The sequence below is a fragment of the Lingula anatina genome, chromosome 6 (assembly GCF_051362555.1).
Source record: "Lingula anatina isolate TDL-2025a chromosome 6, LinAna3.0, whole genome shotgun sequence".
NCBI classification, from domain to species: Eukaryota; Metazoa; Brachiopoda; class Lingulata; order Lingulida; family Lingulidae; genus Lingula; species Lingula anatina.
This window is the reverse complement of record NC_141772.1, coordinates 11187236-11205337: the sequence shown is the minus strand read 5'-3', so window position 1 is coordinate 11205337 and position 18102 is coordinate 11187236. Positions and strand designations below refer to the sequence as shown.

General features: G+C 36.1%; 2 protein-coding genes across 2 annotated transcripts; one reads left to right on the top strand and one right to left on the bottom strand.

Moving 5' to 3' along the window:
* Positions 1–519: 519 nt before the first annotated feature.
* Positions 520–2255, top strand: LOC106155235 (thioredoxin-like protein 4B). The gene is made up of 2 exons (XM_013529958.2): positions 520–670; positions 1079–2255. Exons 1-2 carry the CDS (start codon positions 549–551, stop codon positions 1242–1244), a joined length of 288 nt encoding a protein of 95 aa, XP_013385412.1. The 5' UTR covers positions 520–548; the 3' UTR covers positions 1245–2255.
* Positions 2256–3310: 1055 nt separating this feature from the next.
* LOC147761132 (uncharacterized) lies at positions 3311–10375 on the bottom strand. The gene is made up of 4 exons (XM_087015174.1): positions 10369–10375; positions 9521–9655; positions 3654–3779; positions 3311–3468 (listed from the first exon to the last, which is right to left on the bottom strand). Exons 1-4 carry the CDS (start codon positions 10373–10375, stop codon positions 3311–3313), a joined length of 426 nt encoding a protein of 141 aa, XP_086871300.1.
* Positions 10376–18102: the final 7727 nt, after the last annotated feature.

Here is an 18102-nt window from a genome sequence, read left to right as displayed (position 1 = left end):
CTAGATTTGTTAATTTGGGACTCAAATTAGCAAAAGCATGACTGTTTTCCAGGCCTGATTTAATACTGTGCCAGTGTAGTGATAAAACTTACCCTTTCTAATCAGGCAGTGAGACCTCCCAGTAGCAAGGCTGTTTCCCTCAATGCTGTTTCAGTGTGGCAGTGTCCCTCTTGATGGGCCACGTGAGACATCATCCAATCACAACCATGTTCATTTGCATATATTTCTCCTTGTTGATCTGAATTTACCTTGCCAGGTTTAGACCTATTTTTTCTGTTAAGCATTAAGCTTACACAATCCATTTGACAAATATAGTAGGGTGCATTTCAGCATGCCCGCAGTTTAAGTTATATATATCATGAAATATATAATAACCTTATTTGAGTTCTTTATTTCATTTCCATAATCATTAATCAATGTACATTTTATCTTGTATAATATATAGGACTGTCCTATTCAACACATCAATAAAATTAGTAATATAATTTATGAAATGCTGCCTTGTTTCTGTCTTGCAGCTATCAAAGACTGCAGAGCAGCTGAGGAAGATGGCGGTGATCTACTGTGGGGCAGTGAACGAAGTCCCGGTGTATGTGCAGTACCTTGACATCACTCTGATACCTGCCACCATTTTCTTCTTCAATGGACAGCACATGAAGGTGGACTGGGGGTGAGTGGTCTGAATTTGACTTGGTTGAAAGGATCTAATCATGGCATAATATATACTGACTATTTCTAAAGACATATCTTACTGGCTGGGGTAGCGCTTATACTTGCCAATATATAATTGCTTAAAATGACTTACATTTGCTAAACAAAGCTGGGTTGGTTTGACTGTAGTCAAATTTAAACCATTAGGAGAAAAATGATTTAAAAAATAGTGGTTTGATTAAGCGGAAAATATTGCTAGCATTACCCAAGTCTTGGTTTTCTAACCAATGTCACGTAACAATGTATACTTTTACTGATTGTTTGAGGACTTGAATTCATGGTTTATGAACAAATTTTCTCAAAATATATGTGGTTTATAAGGTATATGCACATGAATCATTTCTTAAATATTCATCGTTATTTTCAGCACACCAGGTCACACCAAGTTCATCGGCAACTTCAAGGCCAAGCAAGACTTCATCGATGTTGTGGAGGTTTTATACCATGGGGCCCTGAAGGGCAAGGTGATGGTGACCAGCCCCTTGGACCCCAGGGACGTGCCAAAATATGAACTGATTTATAAAAATATATGAGAAATTATCCACTTGAGAGGTGTGCTTGGTTACATTTCCTACACTGTCCCACGGTGCAGTCTAGTGATATCACTTGGCCAAGATGATTTTGATTGCACCCCGTCGGGTCCACAACATGTGGCACAGAGATCTGACTTTGACTGGATATCATCTCAGTGTTTCCAGCCAAGGTTCACAAACACGAAGTCCTTACTTTCACTAGTATTAATTATGAAAATAAATACATTTTATAGACTAAGTGATTAAATGATGAGAATAATGAAGCAATTTTATTTTACATACAGGTATGCTTGGCTAAAGCAAGTTCCCTGTTATTTTCTATGCTGGAGGTAGTGTGAATACAGAAGTGTTTTATATTGTACATGAATCATTTACACAATTTAGGATTTAAATTTTTACTTTTCCCTATGATTTTGTTTTAAACTGTAATTTTCAATAAAAAAATTGAGAAGTTTTGTTTACTGCATTTTGCAGAGCTTGTCAAACACAACACTGGAGGTGGTGTTCCTTTTTTTCTTTTATATATGAATGCACTTACTTCAGCTGGTGGTACAATACCCGGAGGCGGTAGTAGGGCCTACATCTCATCTCAAAATTTGTTCCAGGGTATGATTCTGTGAAATGTGTACTGATACACAAATTGAAAACAGGTAGGGTGTTCCTACCCACTGGTGAATTCGGGATCATTCGGTGAAAAGTCTGGTAGTTGGTTAGGCCTGTGTGGGCACTCCAAAAAAAAAAAAAAAAGAAAAAAAACGTGAAGAATATTTCCTTAGCAGAATTGCGAAATTCACACTGTTCTGATTCTTTTTCAAAAAAAAAAAAAAAAAATAATAATAATAATAATAATAATAATAAGATAAACATCAGTACTGAATATTCATGATTTATTCTGAATTGAAGCTTTGGCAGTTTCGGGTGATCTGTTTCTTAAATATTTGTGTGCCATTCATCTACACTTTTATCTGGGGACAGATAAAACAGATTTGTTGGTAAAAAAATATCTGGATGGTTCGGTAATTTTTTTAAAAATTAAAACAATTGTTTTATGGGTAATTTCCTTCCATGGGAAGAGATGGTAAAATCTTTTGGATACTGCATTAGTCCAGAATATTAGTGTTAAAGTTGAATTTTTTGTTGAGTTCCTCTGGAGGGAGGACATTTCAAACGTCATTGATGATATTATTGTTATGAAATATACCTTTTTTACACCAACTATTTCAATTTTTGAGTTTTTCCACAACGGTTGTGATAGGGTTTCATCTGGGGTTATACTGGGATTTTCCTGAATTACACTCATAGAATCATGTTTTGCCAAAGGGGATTAGAAGTTGCTTTTATCATTTTAATCAACCTTTAGTCAAGGTCCACATATTATTGCCCCTGATTCCCGATTTCCCTTATTTAATAGCCTAATGCAACTTTTAAATGCTTGTTGCTAGGGTTATATGCTGCCTAGCAACTGTGGTTTGGGTTAACTTGGGTTTTAATGGCTATAAAATAGTCTAGTGAATACCTGAAACCTTATTTCTAGCATTTCTAAATCATTTAAACTGGACAAGAAAGGCCCAATTAGCTTGTTCCTAAGGTAATTCACTTTCCTTGCAATGTTTGCCAAGTAACGCTTAGAAATTTTTGGCACTACCCTTGAAAATAATCAGAAATCTAATATGATTTTGTTAGTGTTTTTCGTAATAAATCAGCCTTCTTCCTGTAATTCTTAGATATCTGTGCAGCTCTGGTTGCTTCAAATAGTAAAAACGAAAAAAATTATGAACAGCATGATCAAATTTTAGTGTATTCAGTGTATTGCTTTACATCTTTTAAGTTAGTCCAATTCAGGCTTTCATATATTAAGAAAACCACCAATCATTACATAACATGTCAAATAAACATACTAGTAATCAAAGTTACAATATGATACCATGAAGATTTAGTCATGTTATGACATTAAATTGAATAAGTTGATAAATTAAAGATTTTATTTAAAGAAATGAAATAAATGAAAAAAAAAAAATTATTATAGATTTTTATTATTCAAACCCTAAAAATAAACTGAAGAATTTTTACTGCTTACTGTTGCAATTAAATCCATCCCCTTCATAACCACTGACGCAAGCACAATAGTAGCCAATTATTTCATCACACCTCTCATTCATGTATGGAACAGATATCCCCAGCGGTCTATAAATGCAAATGCCATTTTCCCCACACCTCACCGACCCTGTAATGAATTAATTCTCTAGGTTGATGACATGGTTGGTGATTGTTTGCATAACTGCTGAGGCACTGACCCAAGCAAAGTTGGTGAAATTAACTGTTTATTTAGAGTAAATAAATTTTAAATTATTTATTTTTATTATTTATACTCCCAAATTTCAAACCCTATAAATAATTCATAATGCTTACTAGTGCAATTAAATCCATCCCCTTCATAACCACTTTTGCAAACACAGACATCGCACTTCACATTCCTCTGTGGAGGTTGTGGCCCAAAGCTTTCATAATTGCATACGGCATTTTCCGCACACCTCCCTGAAAACAATTTTTTTTTAAATGTAAAGTTGTCACCTGGTCAAGACATGTCTCTTTCTATTATCATTATTTTGGTAATTATTGCCTACGTGTGATTGAAATGAAAATAAAGATGATCAATATAAAGAACAATACAATGCATGCATATTCTAAGCGGAAAGCGTGCCCCCAAAATCAAGGCCATGTTGCCCATGTCCCAATGATTTTGCCCAGTATCAAGGAAGCACAGAAATATATAATGGATATATATTGGGCACCTGGTCAATATACACACTGGGTGGAGATGCTCTTGCCTCCCTGGGGGAAAGAGCCTGACTGCCCTTTTGGGTGCTCAGAGCTACAAAATGTAATACAGGAACAATGTCTCTCACTGTCACATCTGGAAATTACCTGTTTTAACCTCTACTTAACTAACAGAGCATTTACATTAAGAAGAGGCCGAAACCTAAATATGGCGGAACTACATGAAAGGAAGACTGCATAAGCCTTCAATGGTCTCTCTGCCTCACACACGGCTCCCCACGCATCGTCCCTCGACCAGTTGAATTGAGCCAAGATTTAATTAGTGTGCCCGTGCAGGGACGACGTGCGGGGAGGGGTGTGAGAGGCGGAGAGACCATTAAAGGACAAGGCGGTTTTCCTTTCATTTAGGTCTGCCATATTAAGGTCTCGGCCTTGCTAGACGTCGGCTCTTCTCGATGTAAATGCTCTCTAAGTGCCGGTGGTAGACCAATATTAACCGACGCAAGAGATAGAAGATGTTTTGTTCGACTATGCCACCAGCTAGGACAGGCTTATGTCAGCCAAACGATTGAGAAATATCTGGCCTAAATTATGAAAAGCTGGAATCAGTAGGCAAACAGTCAACATGCATCTTTTACAAACTGAACTTTCATCTAAAAGACCCCGTGAAAAGCCACTGTCAACCAACAGAAACAGGCAGAGAAGATTGGCATGAGCAAGATACCGAGAAAGATGGAATCTCAGGACTTGGCGAAGGGTCGTGTGGACTGACGAGAGCAGATTCACTTTGATGCATGCAGATGGCCGGCTAGGAGTCTGAAAGAGGTCCAAACCAAGCGTTTCGGGATGATTGCGTTCTCCCACGTGTTCAGGGTGACACAGTATCCGTCATAGGATGGTGCGGTTTCTCATATGATGAAAAATTGCCACGTACTGCACGTCATTCAAGGAAGGTTCACTGGTCAACGATACGGAGACAAAATACCATTGGGGTGCATACAATCATGTATTCAAGCAAATCCAGAAAGGAAAATCATTTTGGTGCAGGACAATCCGCCCATGCATAAAGCACGGTCTGTGGAAGAACTACAGCAGCACAAATTTGGATTGGCCTGCATATTCACCAATATGCTTACGGTATGGATGCAGAGCAGTAAATGAGAGACAACCCCCAGTCGGAAACATAAGAGAGCACCAGCAGGCAACCCTTGCCTCAAAGGAATGGAACCGGCTCCCAAGCAAGATTGACAGAAATTGGTGGCAAATTGCAGGAGACAATGTGAAGCCGTTGTTCAAAACCAGGGAAGCCACACCCAATATTCGTTGCATAATGGACGATTGACCATCTATTATCAACAGTGTTCTTTTATTAAAACTAATTCAAAGATAGTTAGATGATTGAACTTTATTTTTCCATTATAAGCTGTTTTAATCAGCACGTACTTTTTGTTGTGTGACCATACTTTTTAGACACATGGTTTGGCATATTTTGGTACCGTTTGGTTAATAAAGTTATTTTTGTTATTACAATAAGCTATGTGGTGTATTTCTTTAACAGAAATATTCAACTTGAATAAGTTATTTATAAAATATGAGAGAAATATGCATAATCCCACTAACAAATGAAATAAAGATCATGATAGAAGAAACTTTTGAAAAAAATCGTGGTGTTGCTTAACCAATGAGCATCAGTGTAGATAAATAGATGGTCATTTTACTCTCTGATACTGTAATGAAATCTCTAGATTGATTACATGGTTGGTAATTATTTGCATAACTGCTCAGGCACTGATCAAACCAAAGTGCCCTTGACAGCAAGCAAGACAGTTAATTGCTCTGAATTTAATCACTTACTCTTTTATGACAGATAAAAATAGCCCCTTCTAAACTAAATAAGATGGTTAAACTAGATGGTCAGAGAGGCTATACCGCCTCCGGATATTGTACTACCAGCAGGGGTAAGCGCTACCCTCCCCCCCCCCCCCCCCCCCCCAACAACAACAACAGTGCTGTGCTTGACAAACTCTACAAAGTGCAATAAACTAGTTCTCAAAATAGGCCAAAAGAAGCGAAAAACTGGATAATCTTTGTAAAAATGGTTTGATCAAGCAGATATTTGAACTCAGCCTGTATTTTCATAACATTAATTACCCCTTTGATTTTCAAGACAATGGGCCCATTGGTTTTCCTTGAAATGTGTTATCAGTGTTGCATATGTAAGGTTTGTTGTGTTTGTTGTGTTTGTGGTGATTGTGTTCTGTGTCGTGTATTTTCGTATGTGTACGTGGAGGTCACGGGTTGAAAGACCGTGCCCCATAAAATTTGATATCCTCCTGAAAGTCGGACGGAGATGCAGGTTGAATAACTGAAATAGTTATTCCAGTGATCTTGCAGGTAAGTTTAACTATATTTAATAAAGGTCCCAATCCATAGTTGAAATTCATACATTTCTAAATTGATGTATTTATTTTTATGGTGATTTTGGCATTGTTATATTTTTATTTCTTTGTTCTGTCTTCCGTGTCTTTCGTCTGTGTAAATTTTGTTAATGTAATTGTTTGAAATTAATTTGTTTATATTGCTTTTGCAGATATTTGCAGATATTTGAATAATAATAATAAAGTAACATCAGCCCAAGCTATCGGTCTGTTACACATATATGCTAGAAAAGAAAAAAACAGTATGACTTTTGAAAACATGGCTCGATCATGCTCATTTTCAAACTGTATTTTATTAAGAAAAATTAGTTCCATAAGATTGAAGAAAAAAGAACCATTTTCCACTTATTGTGTTATCACTGAAGTGCGTGGTGACGGCAGATGGCTACGGTGACGACAGAGGCAGGTGACAGCTATATGTACAGACACATCTGTGTCTGTAAATTAAAAAAAGCAGTGTACTAAACATATATATTGAGAGACAGAGACCAAGAGTGAGGACTTTTCACTCTCCACACATTGTGGCGCCAATCACTGTTTCTCCCAAGCATTTCTGAGTTCACCTAGTTTTTAACACTTCAGTGTACGTGGTAGACTGCCTGGGAGTGCATTTTGAGGGCTATTTAACAAGTCAAGCATGCAATGTTAATTATTGGCTGCATTATCTATTCACTCATAAAAGGTCATCTGAGCTATATTTACATCACACTTTTCATCTTCAACAAGACATATATGTCCCACATAAAATGTTGAAAAATCTGTTCCAAATAACCTTAAATACACCGAATTGCCCCTGGTTATAAGCAATTTTCCAGGGGAGAATCCCCTTTTGTTGGAAGCTTAAATTGCCCTGCCAACTTGTAGACATTGAAACCCAGGGGCAACACCAGGCATATCTCTGCCAGTTTTAAAGATATAAGAGAGGAAAAATATGCAAAATTAATTAAGTTGGTTGAACGTAGGCGAAACGTAGGCGGAACGTTGGTGAACCGTAGGTCAAATGTCAATTTCAAGGTCACAGATTGCTAGTATATGACTTCTTATTCAAATTCAGTAGGAACTATTGGCACATCTCTGCCAGTTTTGGAGATGTAAGGGATAGAAAATTTGCAAAGTTCAGTTCATGGTTAAAAGTAGGTCAATGGTCAATTTCAAGTCACAGTAAGATTGCCCGGATATGACTTCCTATTTGAGTTCATAAGTAACTATGGGCTTATCTCTGCTAATTTATTTCACAAAAGTATTTCAAAAGTATTTCACATTTTATTTTCATCACTGAATATTGCGACATTATACTTTTTGATATAGCGCAACTCCTAAACCATATCAAAAACTAAAAAACGAACAGTACCTTCAGTATTGCACTGGACAAGTTCTACAGTTTGCAAAAATCCTGAGGTCTACAGCATTTACGGTTCACGAATTAGGGAGAGTTTTCAGTTTTGGTATCTAATGGCTGCTTGTCCAGTGAAAATGCACCGATTTACCCCAAACTTTCAAAAATGAAAAAAGTCCCTTATTGTAAGCTCCCACTGTAATGTGAGAGCTTAGGTCAGTGTAGTTTCTGAAAACTGGCACAAACAATTTTTTTTTCAAAAAATTCCTATTTTTAGAAAATTTTGGCCCGTTTCACCTTTAAATAAAGGTCAAAGGTAAAATCCAAGGACATATTTGGAATCTTCACATATGACTTTCAGTCAGACTTCTATAGTAATTTGTCCCATAATTCCTTTGGTTTAGGAGATATTTGGCATTGAATTTTCAAAAATTTTGACAAGGGTGCGTTTCAACCAGCGTCACGCCCAGGCCAATCCCAGCAGGCATAGTCGTGTTGGATCAATGTTGAAAACAGGTTGATACGTTGAATTGCCATTGATTTACGTGAATTCAACGTAAAATGATACAGGAACGTCAAAACACCGTCATAATGTGACATTGACTCAACTTTGTATTTTGGTCATTGACACAACCTAGCAGACATGGATTGTAATTTAAAATATTTATTGAAAACGTGATACTTTGTTTATCAATACTGTAACTAACTTTATCAAAATAATAAAAAAAGTGTTTTAAAGTAAAAGTGACAGTTGTTTTGTGTCTTTGGTGAACTAGTGAATTTTCTTAACTTGTTATTCAGAAATACATTCCAATAAACTTCCTTGCAAGGTCAGCTAACGCTAGGATGAATAAATTGCTGTAAATGTGATGGAGTGAAGTTAATAAAGTTGACAGTTCTCGGTACTCTGTTATAAATAAACAGGTTGAGGTGACTGTTACTATGTTATATATATATATATATATATATATATATATATATATATATATATATATATATAAACCTTGGAAATTATAACTTAAAGGCCATACATGTATACCCTACAAGTATTTAGCCGTCGAACATGTCCTACTGCTAAACACGTCCAGGCTAAAAGGGTGTACCATGCTTAGGTGCAAAACATGCTTAGGAGCTAAATGCGTTGAAAAAATCAGACATAGCAGGCACTTGGATGTTTTGACAGTGGTGCGTTATAATTGTGTACCTGAGTTTTGTATCCAAAATAAAAACAATTCAGGTCATTTTAATGTCTTTCATGCAAGAATGTTGTCTAACAACTGGGGTTGATACAATGTTGTTACCTGACGTTGAGTCAACTTTCAAATCCAATGTTTATTCAACGTATTATCAACGTTATGGTTCAGCGTTGTCTCAATGTTAAAACAACATAATTTGCCCGCTGGGATGCACCAACTGAGACAAAAAACCAGAGGGTTCAAGTTGAGATTATATGTGACCTAAATCCAAGAGATAGAGACACTGGTCCTTGCGGTCTAGGAGGAGAAGCGGTAACGGTGACTTGTATCTGGTGCCAGAAGGCGGAGCCGGTGGAGCCACAGCCCACCGACGGAGCCGTACGAGACGGGTCACGACTAAAACCACACACTGGTGGTACTGATTAACTGTTTATTTAGAGTAAATAAATGAAACAAAATTGAGCTTCTATTATTTATAATCCCATATTTCAAATCCTAAAAATAATATGAAGAATTTATAATGCTTACTGGTGCAGTTAAATCCATCCCCTTCATAACCACTTTTGCAAACACAGAAGTAGCCGTCTCTTTCATCGCACCTCATATTCCTCTGTGGAACATACAGGTGCCCATACATGCATACGCCATTTTCCCCACACCTCCCTGAAAACAAAATTTAAAAATGTAAAGTTGGCACCAAGTCAAAACATGTCGCAAAACATTATTTATTTAATTATTGCCTTATTTATGTAATTATTGCTTAAGTGGGATTGAAATGAAAATAAAGATGATCAATATAAAGGACAGCACAATGCATATTCTAAGCGGAAAGCGTGCTCCCAAAATCAAGGCCATGTTGCCCATGTCCCAATGATATTACCCAGTATCATGGATGTGCAGACATACATAATAGGATATATAATGGGCACTTGGTCAATATACACACTGGGTGGAGATGCTCTGGCCTCCCTGGGCCCGATTGCACCAACCGGTCGTAAGTGAGGCGTACCCCCCTGTAGGAGTTGCGCCGGCGTAAAGCGGGCGCAAAATGCTACACCCGAGAAAAGCCAGTTGCACCAAACTGGAATAGTGTTTACGTCGGTCTTAACTTAGTCGTAAATTTACGCCTGCCAGCTAGGTGGAGTAAGTCGGTCGTAGCTCGTTTTGCACTATGGCAAGGCTGGCACAGAGAGAGTTTGATGACAATTATCGTAGTTAACGTAGATTATGTGGGTTGTTATCTGTTTGTTTTTTACACAAAACTTCCGTCTGCATAGCTTGGTTTTTAAAAAACTAATTATATATATAAGTGATTATTAAATACATTATGTGTGTAGCCATGTACATGAATAGCATGTGTTCAAATCAAATTTTACCACTCATGTCGACACGCCTTGGCTCTCAGCAGTACAATTTCTTTAATTCTTTTCACAATTTTTGACAAACCATAACTAACCATAGTCATTTTTATTCACATTTTATATCATTCAGATTTTACTGTATATAAACATAGATACGAAAGCTTAAAATATCAGCATTTTAATGCTCATATAATATGTATTAGCTAGGTCTCTTGTATTTCTCAATCTCCAAGATGTAAGATCGATTGAATTAGATGATATATGTACCTCACGGTGTAACCATAGATAAAAAAGGTCATGAAATTGTCGGCACTGTTGTAAAATTATAAAAAGAAAGCAATGCTGGCTTTTTTGCATTATTTTCAGACTCGATAGTTTCGATTTCAAATGTGAAGGTGTTCAAATCCATTAATAGAAATACGCACTGCCTCCAACGCGTTTTTCTCATTTACAACAGCATACTATAATAGCATACATAGCACACTATAATAATATTTTGATTCGGAATATATTTACGATTTCATTGCTATATATCCAAGGCAACAGCAAAGTTAACGTATTTTAACGTTCTTATTTCTAAATCAAAATGGAATAATTTAGCTTATGAATTTCTCCGTCACTGAAATGCTCCTTTTGTGTTTATTTATGTCATCATTCCATTATGACTGCAGCTGAGAACTCCTCATTTGCCCAATTATACCATCCAGGTATTGTTGGCTAGTGACGCAACGGAGCGTTACTCGGGCGTAGTTGCGACGATCAGTTTTTGTCTTGGTGCAACGGGCGTAAGCAGGGAGAGTAAACCTGGCGCACGGACGCCAGGCGTTGCGGTTTACGACAGCCGTAGTCGAGTAAAGGATGAGTGCGAATAACCATTGGCAAAGTGCCCATCGTCAAAATTTAAAAATAATTTGCTGTTAAAAAGTTTATGCATATATTTGTTGCATGGAAAAAATATTATTTGGTTTGAGGTATCGTAACTTAGTATTTTTAATGAGTTATATTGGGGGGGTAGCCGGATTTACCTGTTGTATGCAGTCAGAGCAACTTGTTTCAGCATTTATATTACATAAACGATTTTCTAATGAAACTTGTTTTGTGGTGTAAAAAGAGTTATATGTTAAATAATTGTGGTGTGGCACAAGTAAATGGGAAAGTAATTATTGTTTTTTTTTAATCCTAGAGAAGAGAGGGAGGGGTGGTATATTACTTATACTGTCACCACTTGATTTTGGTAAATGTGAGGTATCCAAACAGCCTTCTCCTCAACATAATTTTCGATTGTATCCCTGCCTCACACATCTAGCCACCAGTACACATTATGGATTCAGACCACCCATAGAAAAACTAGACCCATCAGTGGCTGGTACTGACAGTGTAAAGCTGGTTCCAAGACAGTTGGAAGTTGTGCACATATCACTTCAGTCCTGTGGTATATGGGGTTTGCCATGAGGCAGGGATACAATCGAAAATTATGTTTTGGAGAAGGCTGTTTGGATACCTCACATTTACCACTGATTTCAAACTGGCCATCTAGCAGATGCTCATCAGTATATTGGCTAGCTTGCTTTATCTGGTAAACTTCTGGTATTAATTATAGGCTGGTGGTCTCTTGTATGGACTATTTACCAAGTCAATAGGTTTTCACTGATTTCCTTGACAAATGAAGTCATTCATAGCATTTTGGTGAAAAAAAGAAGAAAAAACTCTGCAAAGCTACTATGAATAGTGCTGGTGTGGAAGATTAGGTACAGGGTAATAAGTAACAAAACTAGGGTGTGTGTGATGGAGCCTTTTCTTTTACTTTTTATGCAAAATAGACATAAAAGGGGACATTTACACAACAATTTTGGTTGTACAAAATGTACTTTCATGCCCATTAGAGGGGGTTGGGTCAGGCCACCCTTATGTGTAGAGATCTATTACAGCATTGGTCTCTATATAAAGTAGGAGCCACCATAATGTACATCTGCTATTATGATAATTAATATAACTTCGAATATCTAAAGCACATTTTACATTTAATCTTTCTTAATCCTAAGAAATAAGAATGAAAGTAAGATGTACTTTCTGTATTTGGACTCTTATTTCCATACATATTTCCCCTTTTATTTATTTATTTATTTTTTTGATAGCATGCATTACATGATAATTACTTCTTTTTTTGGTTGTAATTGAAAAAAATTTATTGACTCTAACCCCTATTTTCCTTTCAAAGACCTACATTTTATTTTGAGTTGTTCTTTTTGTACACAAGTTTCATTGTATCTGCCTAGCCATCCTATGTAAGCATGTAGAAGCTACCTCATGGCAGGAATAAACATGGCCGCCTGCTAGCATATGGACTGAAAATGTCCCTATTTAGTTTGAGTACATATCGAGCCCAACCCTCAGACAAGCTGATTTTCACATATATTTCTCCTTATATTCATGTCTTTTCAACCGTGAATAATTAGCTTGTCTGAGGCAGGGGCTCATATAGAAAATGAACATCTTTTATCCTCAAGTCACTGTAAGATTCTTCTTTCAATCAGCACTACATGTACAAATAAAGCAATGAAAATATTGATCACAAACAATGATTGGCCACATATTGCCTTACTTTTTTACATGGGCACCTTCTGTACCCAATTACAAAATTTCACAGTTGTCACCCGACTATAACTAAAGATATGTAGCATTGCAACTCAGACCCCCCCCCCCCCTAAAACACACATTTTCATGAATATTTGACAAGGTCATTTTGAAATTAATTTTTTATATTTCAAATTCAATAAAAAAAGTTTTTTAAGTGGATCATAAAAGTGTAAGACCCCAACTTTAATTTGGCAACAATTTTTTTCCATTCATTTACAATGTATTTTTCACGTACAAAAGTGGGCACTTTTACCCCCTTATTCGCACTCATCCTTTACGCCCTGTTGGTGCAACCGGGCCCTGGGGAAAAGAGCCTGACTGCCCTATTAGGTGCTCAGAACTAATACAGGAACAATGTCTCTCACTGTCACATCTGGAAATTATCCGTCTCAACCCCTACTTAGCAAAGTGCCGAGTGCCAAGCGGGGAGACAGCAGGTACCATTTATAAAGGACTGGTATGTCCCAGGACAGGGTTGAACCCACGACCTCCTGTTCTGGAGACGGGCACCTTGACCACAAGGCCATCTGGTCCATTGATGTGCAGGTTTAGTTGCAAAGATTTGGCTTCATATTAAGGTGAAGAAATTATTATCACTTCCAGTTCACTCTATTGTACATGTATTTTTATGTGCCAGCATTTTATTATAAAAGGTCACAATGTTTATTTTCACATTTAAAAAAAGCAAATTAGGAAAAGATTAAACATTCTGTTATTACCATTTTTCTGCAGCATATTAACTATGAACCATTTTCTGTTATGTAAGTCTTTATAATTTTACCTGCAGTGCAATATTGTCCAGAATAATGATTGGTACAGGTGCATACGGAAGCGTGTTCGGTTGATATTGTGCAAGTCCCACCATTGAGGCAAGGGTTAGGATTGCAGGAGCCTAAAAAAAGAATTAGCAAAAACAATTGCATGTTACGCATGCTCTTTCAGTTTACATTTGTAGCTTATGTATATGGAATTGAAGTCTTTGAATTATTTGCACCACCAGCGTATAGGCCCTGGCAGTACACACAGGTAAGTCCCAACCCAGGTTGTCTGCCTACCCTCTACCAGGGCCACAGCTTGACTTTTCACAAGATATTCACAAACAAGTATCTAGATAAATAGACGATCATTATACTATCTTTCACCCTGTAATGAAATCTCTAGGTTGATTACACGGTTGGTAATTGTAAGCATAACTGCTCAGGCACTGACCCAAGCAAAGTTCCCTTGACAGCAAGCAAGACAATTAATTGCTCTGAATGAAATCACTTACTCTTTTGTAACAGATAAAAATTGCCCATTTTAAATGGAATAAGATGGTAAAATTAACTGTTAATTTAGAGTAAATAAATGGACAAATTGCCTGAGCTTTTATTATTTATCTTTATTATTTATACTCCCAGATTTCAAACCTCATAAATAATCTGAAGAATTTATAATGCTTACCAATGCAATTAAATCCATCCCCTTGATAACCATTGTTGCAAACACATCGGTAGCCGTCTTTTTCATCGCACCTCTCATTCATCAGTGGAACATGCATCCCAAACAGTTCATAAACGCATGCGCCATTTTCCCCACAAAACCCTGAAAACAGATTTTAAAAATTAAAGTAAAGTTGGCACCTTTTTATTGCAGAAAATAGAATGAATAACTATACAATTGTAAATCAACTAATAAAATAATTAATTATCGATACCTGTAGTGGCAAAAGGATCATATTGAGAGAAACAGATATAAAATAATAAAGAAAATAATATAAAGTATACTTAGAGACAAAAAAAGATATCTAACTAATATATATTGGACTTTTATCCGATTTTGCATTTTTTTGCCATATTGGCCGAACCTCCTTACATTAAAAAAAAAAGATGATTTAATGTTTCCTCTCCCTCTTCCCAAAATGTGCAACGTGATTTATCTTTTATCTTGATTTTATATAAATTCATGTTAGTAGCTAAAATCATGTGCACTATTCGATACTGCAACCACCTTTTACTTGTATCTACAGTGCACTGAAAAATATTTCTGTATAATTCCAGTTGAAGTTATCTCCTAAGTTGAACATTGTTTCCCATATCGATTCTTCACAAGGTTTATTACTCTTAATAATTATGTCATATATTGATCTTGATCCTTTTGAATCCTTACAAATAATTTCAATAAATTTTGGCTGGAAGGGCCTTTCAGTCCTATCCCTGACATTCACGATTTGAGGCCATTTACTAGTTATTGCGTTTTTTACCCCCTAAAATACCGTGAAGGGACAATTAATCTGATATTGTCTACAAAATTTATCAAACGTTAAAAAGAGTCCGTCTTCATCAAGCAGTTCACTTATCATAGTTATACCTTTATCTGTCCAAGCCTTATAATAAATGTCTTTATTACCTATTCTGATTTCTGGAGTATTCCATAAAGGTTTTCTCAAAATATCCTTAGTGTTATCTGTTATCGCGATATCCTTTTGAAATTATGCTAAATTACAAATTATTTCTTTCCAGAATAAATCTCTTTAGGTAACTATCGCCTAGTTTAAATATATTTTCAATTTTGATATTTTGAGAATCTTCGAATAGTTTTGTCCATTCGGTTTCCTTCTTCATAATTATTCTCCTTATCCAGATTAGTTTTAGACTTTTTATAAATACTCTTAGTCGATCATTGTTTATTCTTCATATTCCTGCGGTTCAACTAAGACCTTTTTTGCTATTTTATTTCTCTTGCCGCTCCATACAGGTATAAATCCATAGAACAAAATTTCCAATTTCTTTACAGTTTTATCTTCAGGTTTAGGTGGAGAAAGAAAAAGATGAGTGAGTTTTGGTAATAATATTGATTTGACTACTATTATTTTTCCCAGGGGAGTCAAATTTCTTCTATTCCAAGAGCTAATATCCTTTTCAATTGCCTCTATTTTATTCCTATAATTGATTTCCTCCATATTATGAAGCTCTGCATTAAATGTGATTCCCAATACTGTGAAGTTTCCTTTTGTCCACTCTATATTATAGTCAGTGCATAATGTTTTATCTTCATTACATTTCGAACCCAACCAAATCACTTAAGTTTGCTCAATACAATGTTCGGAAAATTTAAAAAACTTATTAGTAAGTCCAGATCATTTTTAAAAGTTTTTTCAGTGCCATCCAAAAAATAGTACGGTGTCGTCTGCATACTGTGATACTAGATATTCTTTTTGCTTTATGATAATTCCTATAATTTCCTTACTATTTCTTAATAAAATTGCTAAAATTTCGGCGCATAAATTAAAAAATATAGAACGAAACTGGATCGCCTTGTCTGCATCCACAGCTTGGAATTATGCAGAGGCTAACACTTTTGTTCATAGTTTTTATCTGTCGTATTAAGTCCGGTCCAAAGTTAAAATAATGCAGAACTTTATATACGAAATTCCAAGATATTGAATCGAAAGCCTTCTCGAAATCTCTAAGTAAAGTTGGCACCTGGTCAAGACATGTCCCCTTCTATTATCATCATTTATGTTATCATGGCTTAAGTGTGATTGAAATGAAAACAAAGATTATCAATATTAAGTACGTTGCAATGCATATTCTAAGTGGAAAGCGTGCTCCCAAGATCAAAGCCATGTTGCCCACGTCCCAATGTTGTTACCCAGTATGGTGGACGTGCAGACATATATATGTGACAAGTGATAAGACACTCATGAATATATGTAACTTCCGGTAACGCCGGAAGTCACGCGGTAAATTTGACCTTAGTATTCATTCACTGTGTGTGGAGAGACGAAGAGACACGTGTGTTTTGTGCTCTCGGCTTTTTTTTTATTTGTCTGTCAGGGTTAGTATTTACTTATAATTAATGTATCATATTCAGAGTTATTCATTATAAAAGATAACATTATATAAGAGAATACAAGCGCTATCTTGTTGTTACAGTGTAAGTACAGGGGTAATAGTAGTTGTCTTATGAAAACCGATATTTTTCTCACGTTCAGTTTCAGTATGTACGTATGTAGCTTTATGAAATAGGCCTTATTAAAATATACTCTTTGTACTTTTTCAGGGGGCCTTATATATGCCATTTTATATGTCATTTTATTACATATGACTTTATAAGCCATAATTGAATTGAATAAACGGTAATTTTTGGAAAACTAATCAACTTTGTTGCCATGCTATAAAATACAAAAAACACTCGGTTACATATAATAGGATATATAATGGGCACCTGGTCAATATACACACCGGGTGAAGATGCTCTTACCCCCCCTGGGGAAGAGCCTGACTGCCCTATTAGGTGCTCGGAACTAATACAGGAACAATATAAGTCACTGTCACACCTGGAAATTACCCATTGCAACCCCTACTTAACTAAGTGCGGAGAACCAAGCGGGGAGAGAGCAGGTACCATGTAAAGGACTGGTATGTCCCAGGACAGGGTCGAACCCACGTCCTCCCGTTCTGGAGACGGGCACCTTGACCACAAGGCCATCTGGTCCATTGATGTGCAGGTTTAGTTGCAAAGATTAGACTTCATATTAAGGTGAAGAAATTATTATCACTTCCAGTTCACCCTATTGTATTTTTATGTGCCAGCATTTTATTATAAAAGGTCACAATGTTTATTTTCACAATTTTAAAAAGGCAAATTATGAAAAAATGTAACATTCTAGATCTATTATTACTACTTTTTTCTGCCTATAAACTCTCAACCATTTTCTGTTATCAAATTCTTTATAATCTTACCTTCAGTGCAAAATTCTCCAGAATATTGATTGGTACAGGTGCATCGGAAAGCATGTTCACTTAATATTGTGCAAGTCCCACCATTGAGGCAAGGGTTAGGATTGCAGGAGCCTAAAATTAAAATTAGCAAAAACAATTGCATATTAAATTGAATAAGACGGTAAAATCAACTGTTAATTTAGAGTAAATAAATGAAAAAATTGTCTGAACTTTTTTTATTTATTTTTATTATTTATGCTCCCAGATTTCAAACCTCATAAATAATCTGAAGAATTTATAATGCTTACTAATGCAATTAAATCCATCCCCTTCATAACCATTGTTGCAAACACACAGATAGTCATATCTTTCATCGCACCTCTCATTCATCTGTGGAAAATGCAGC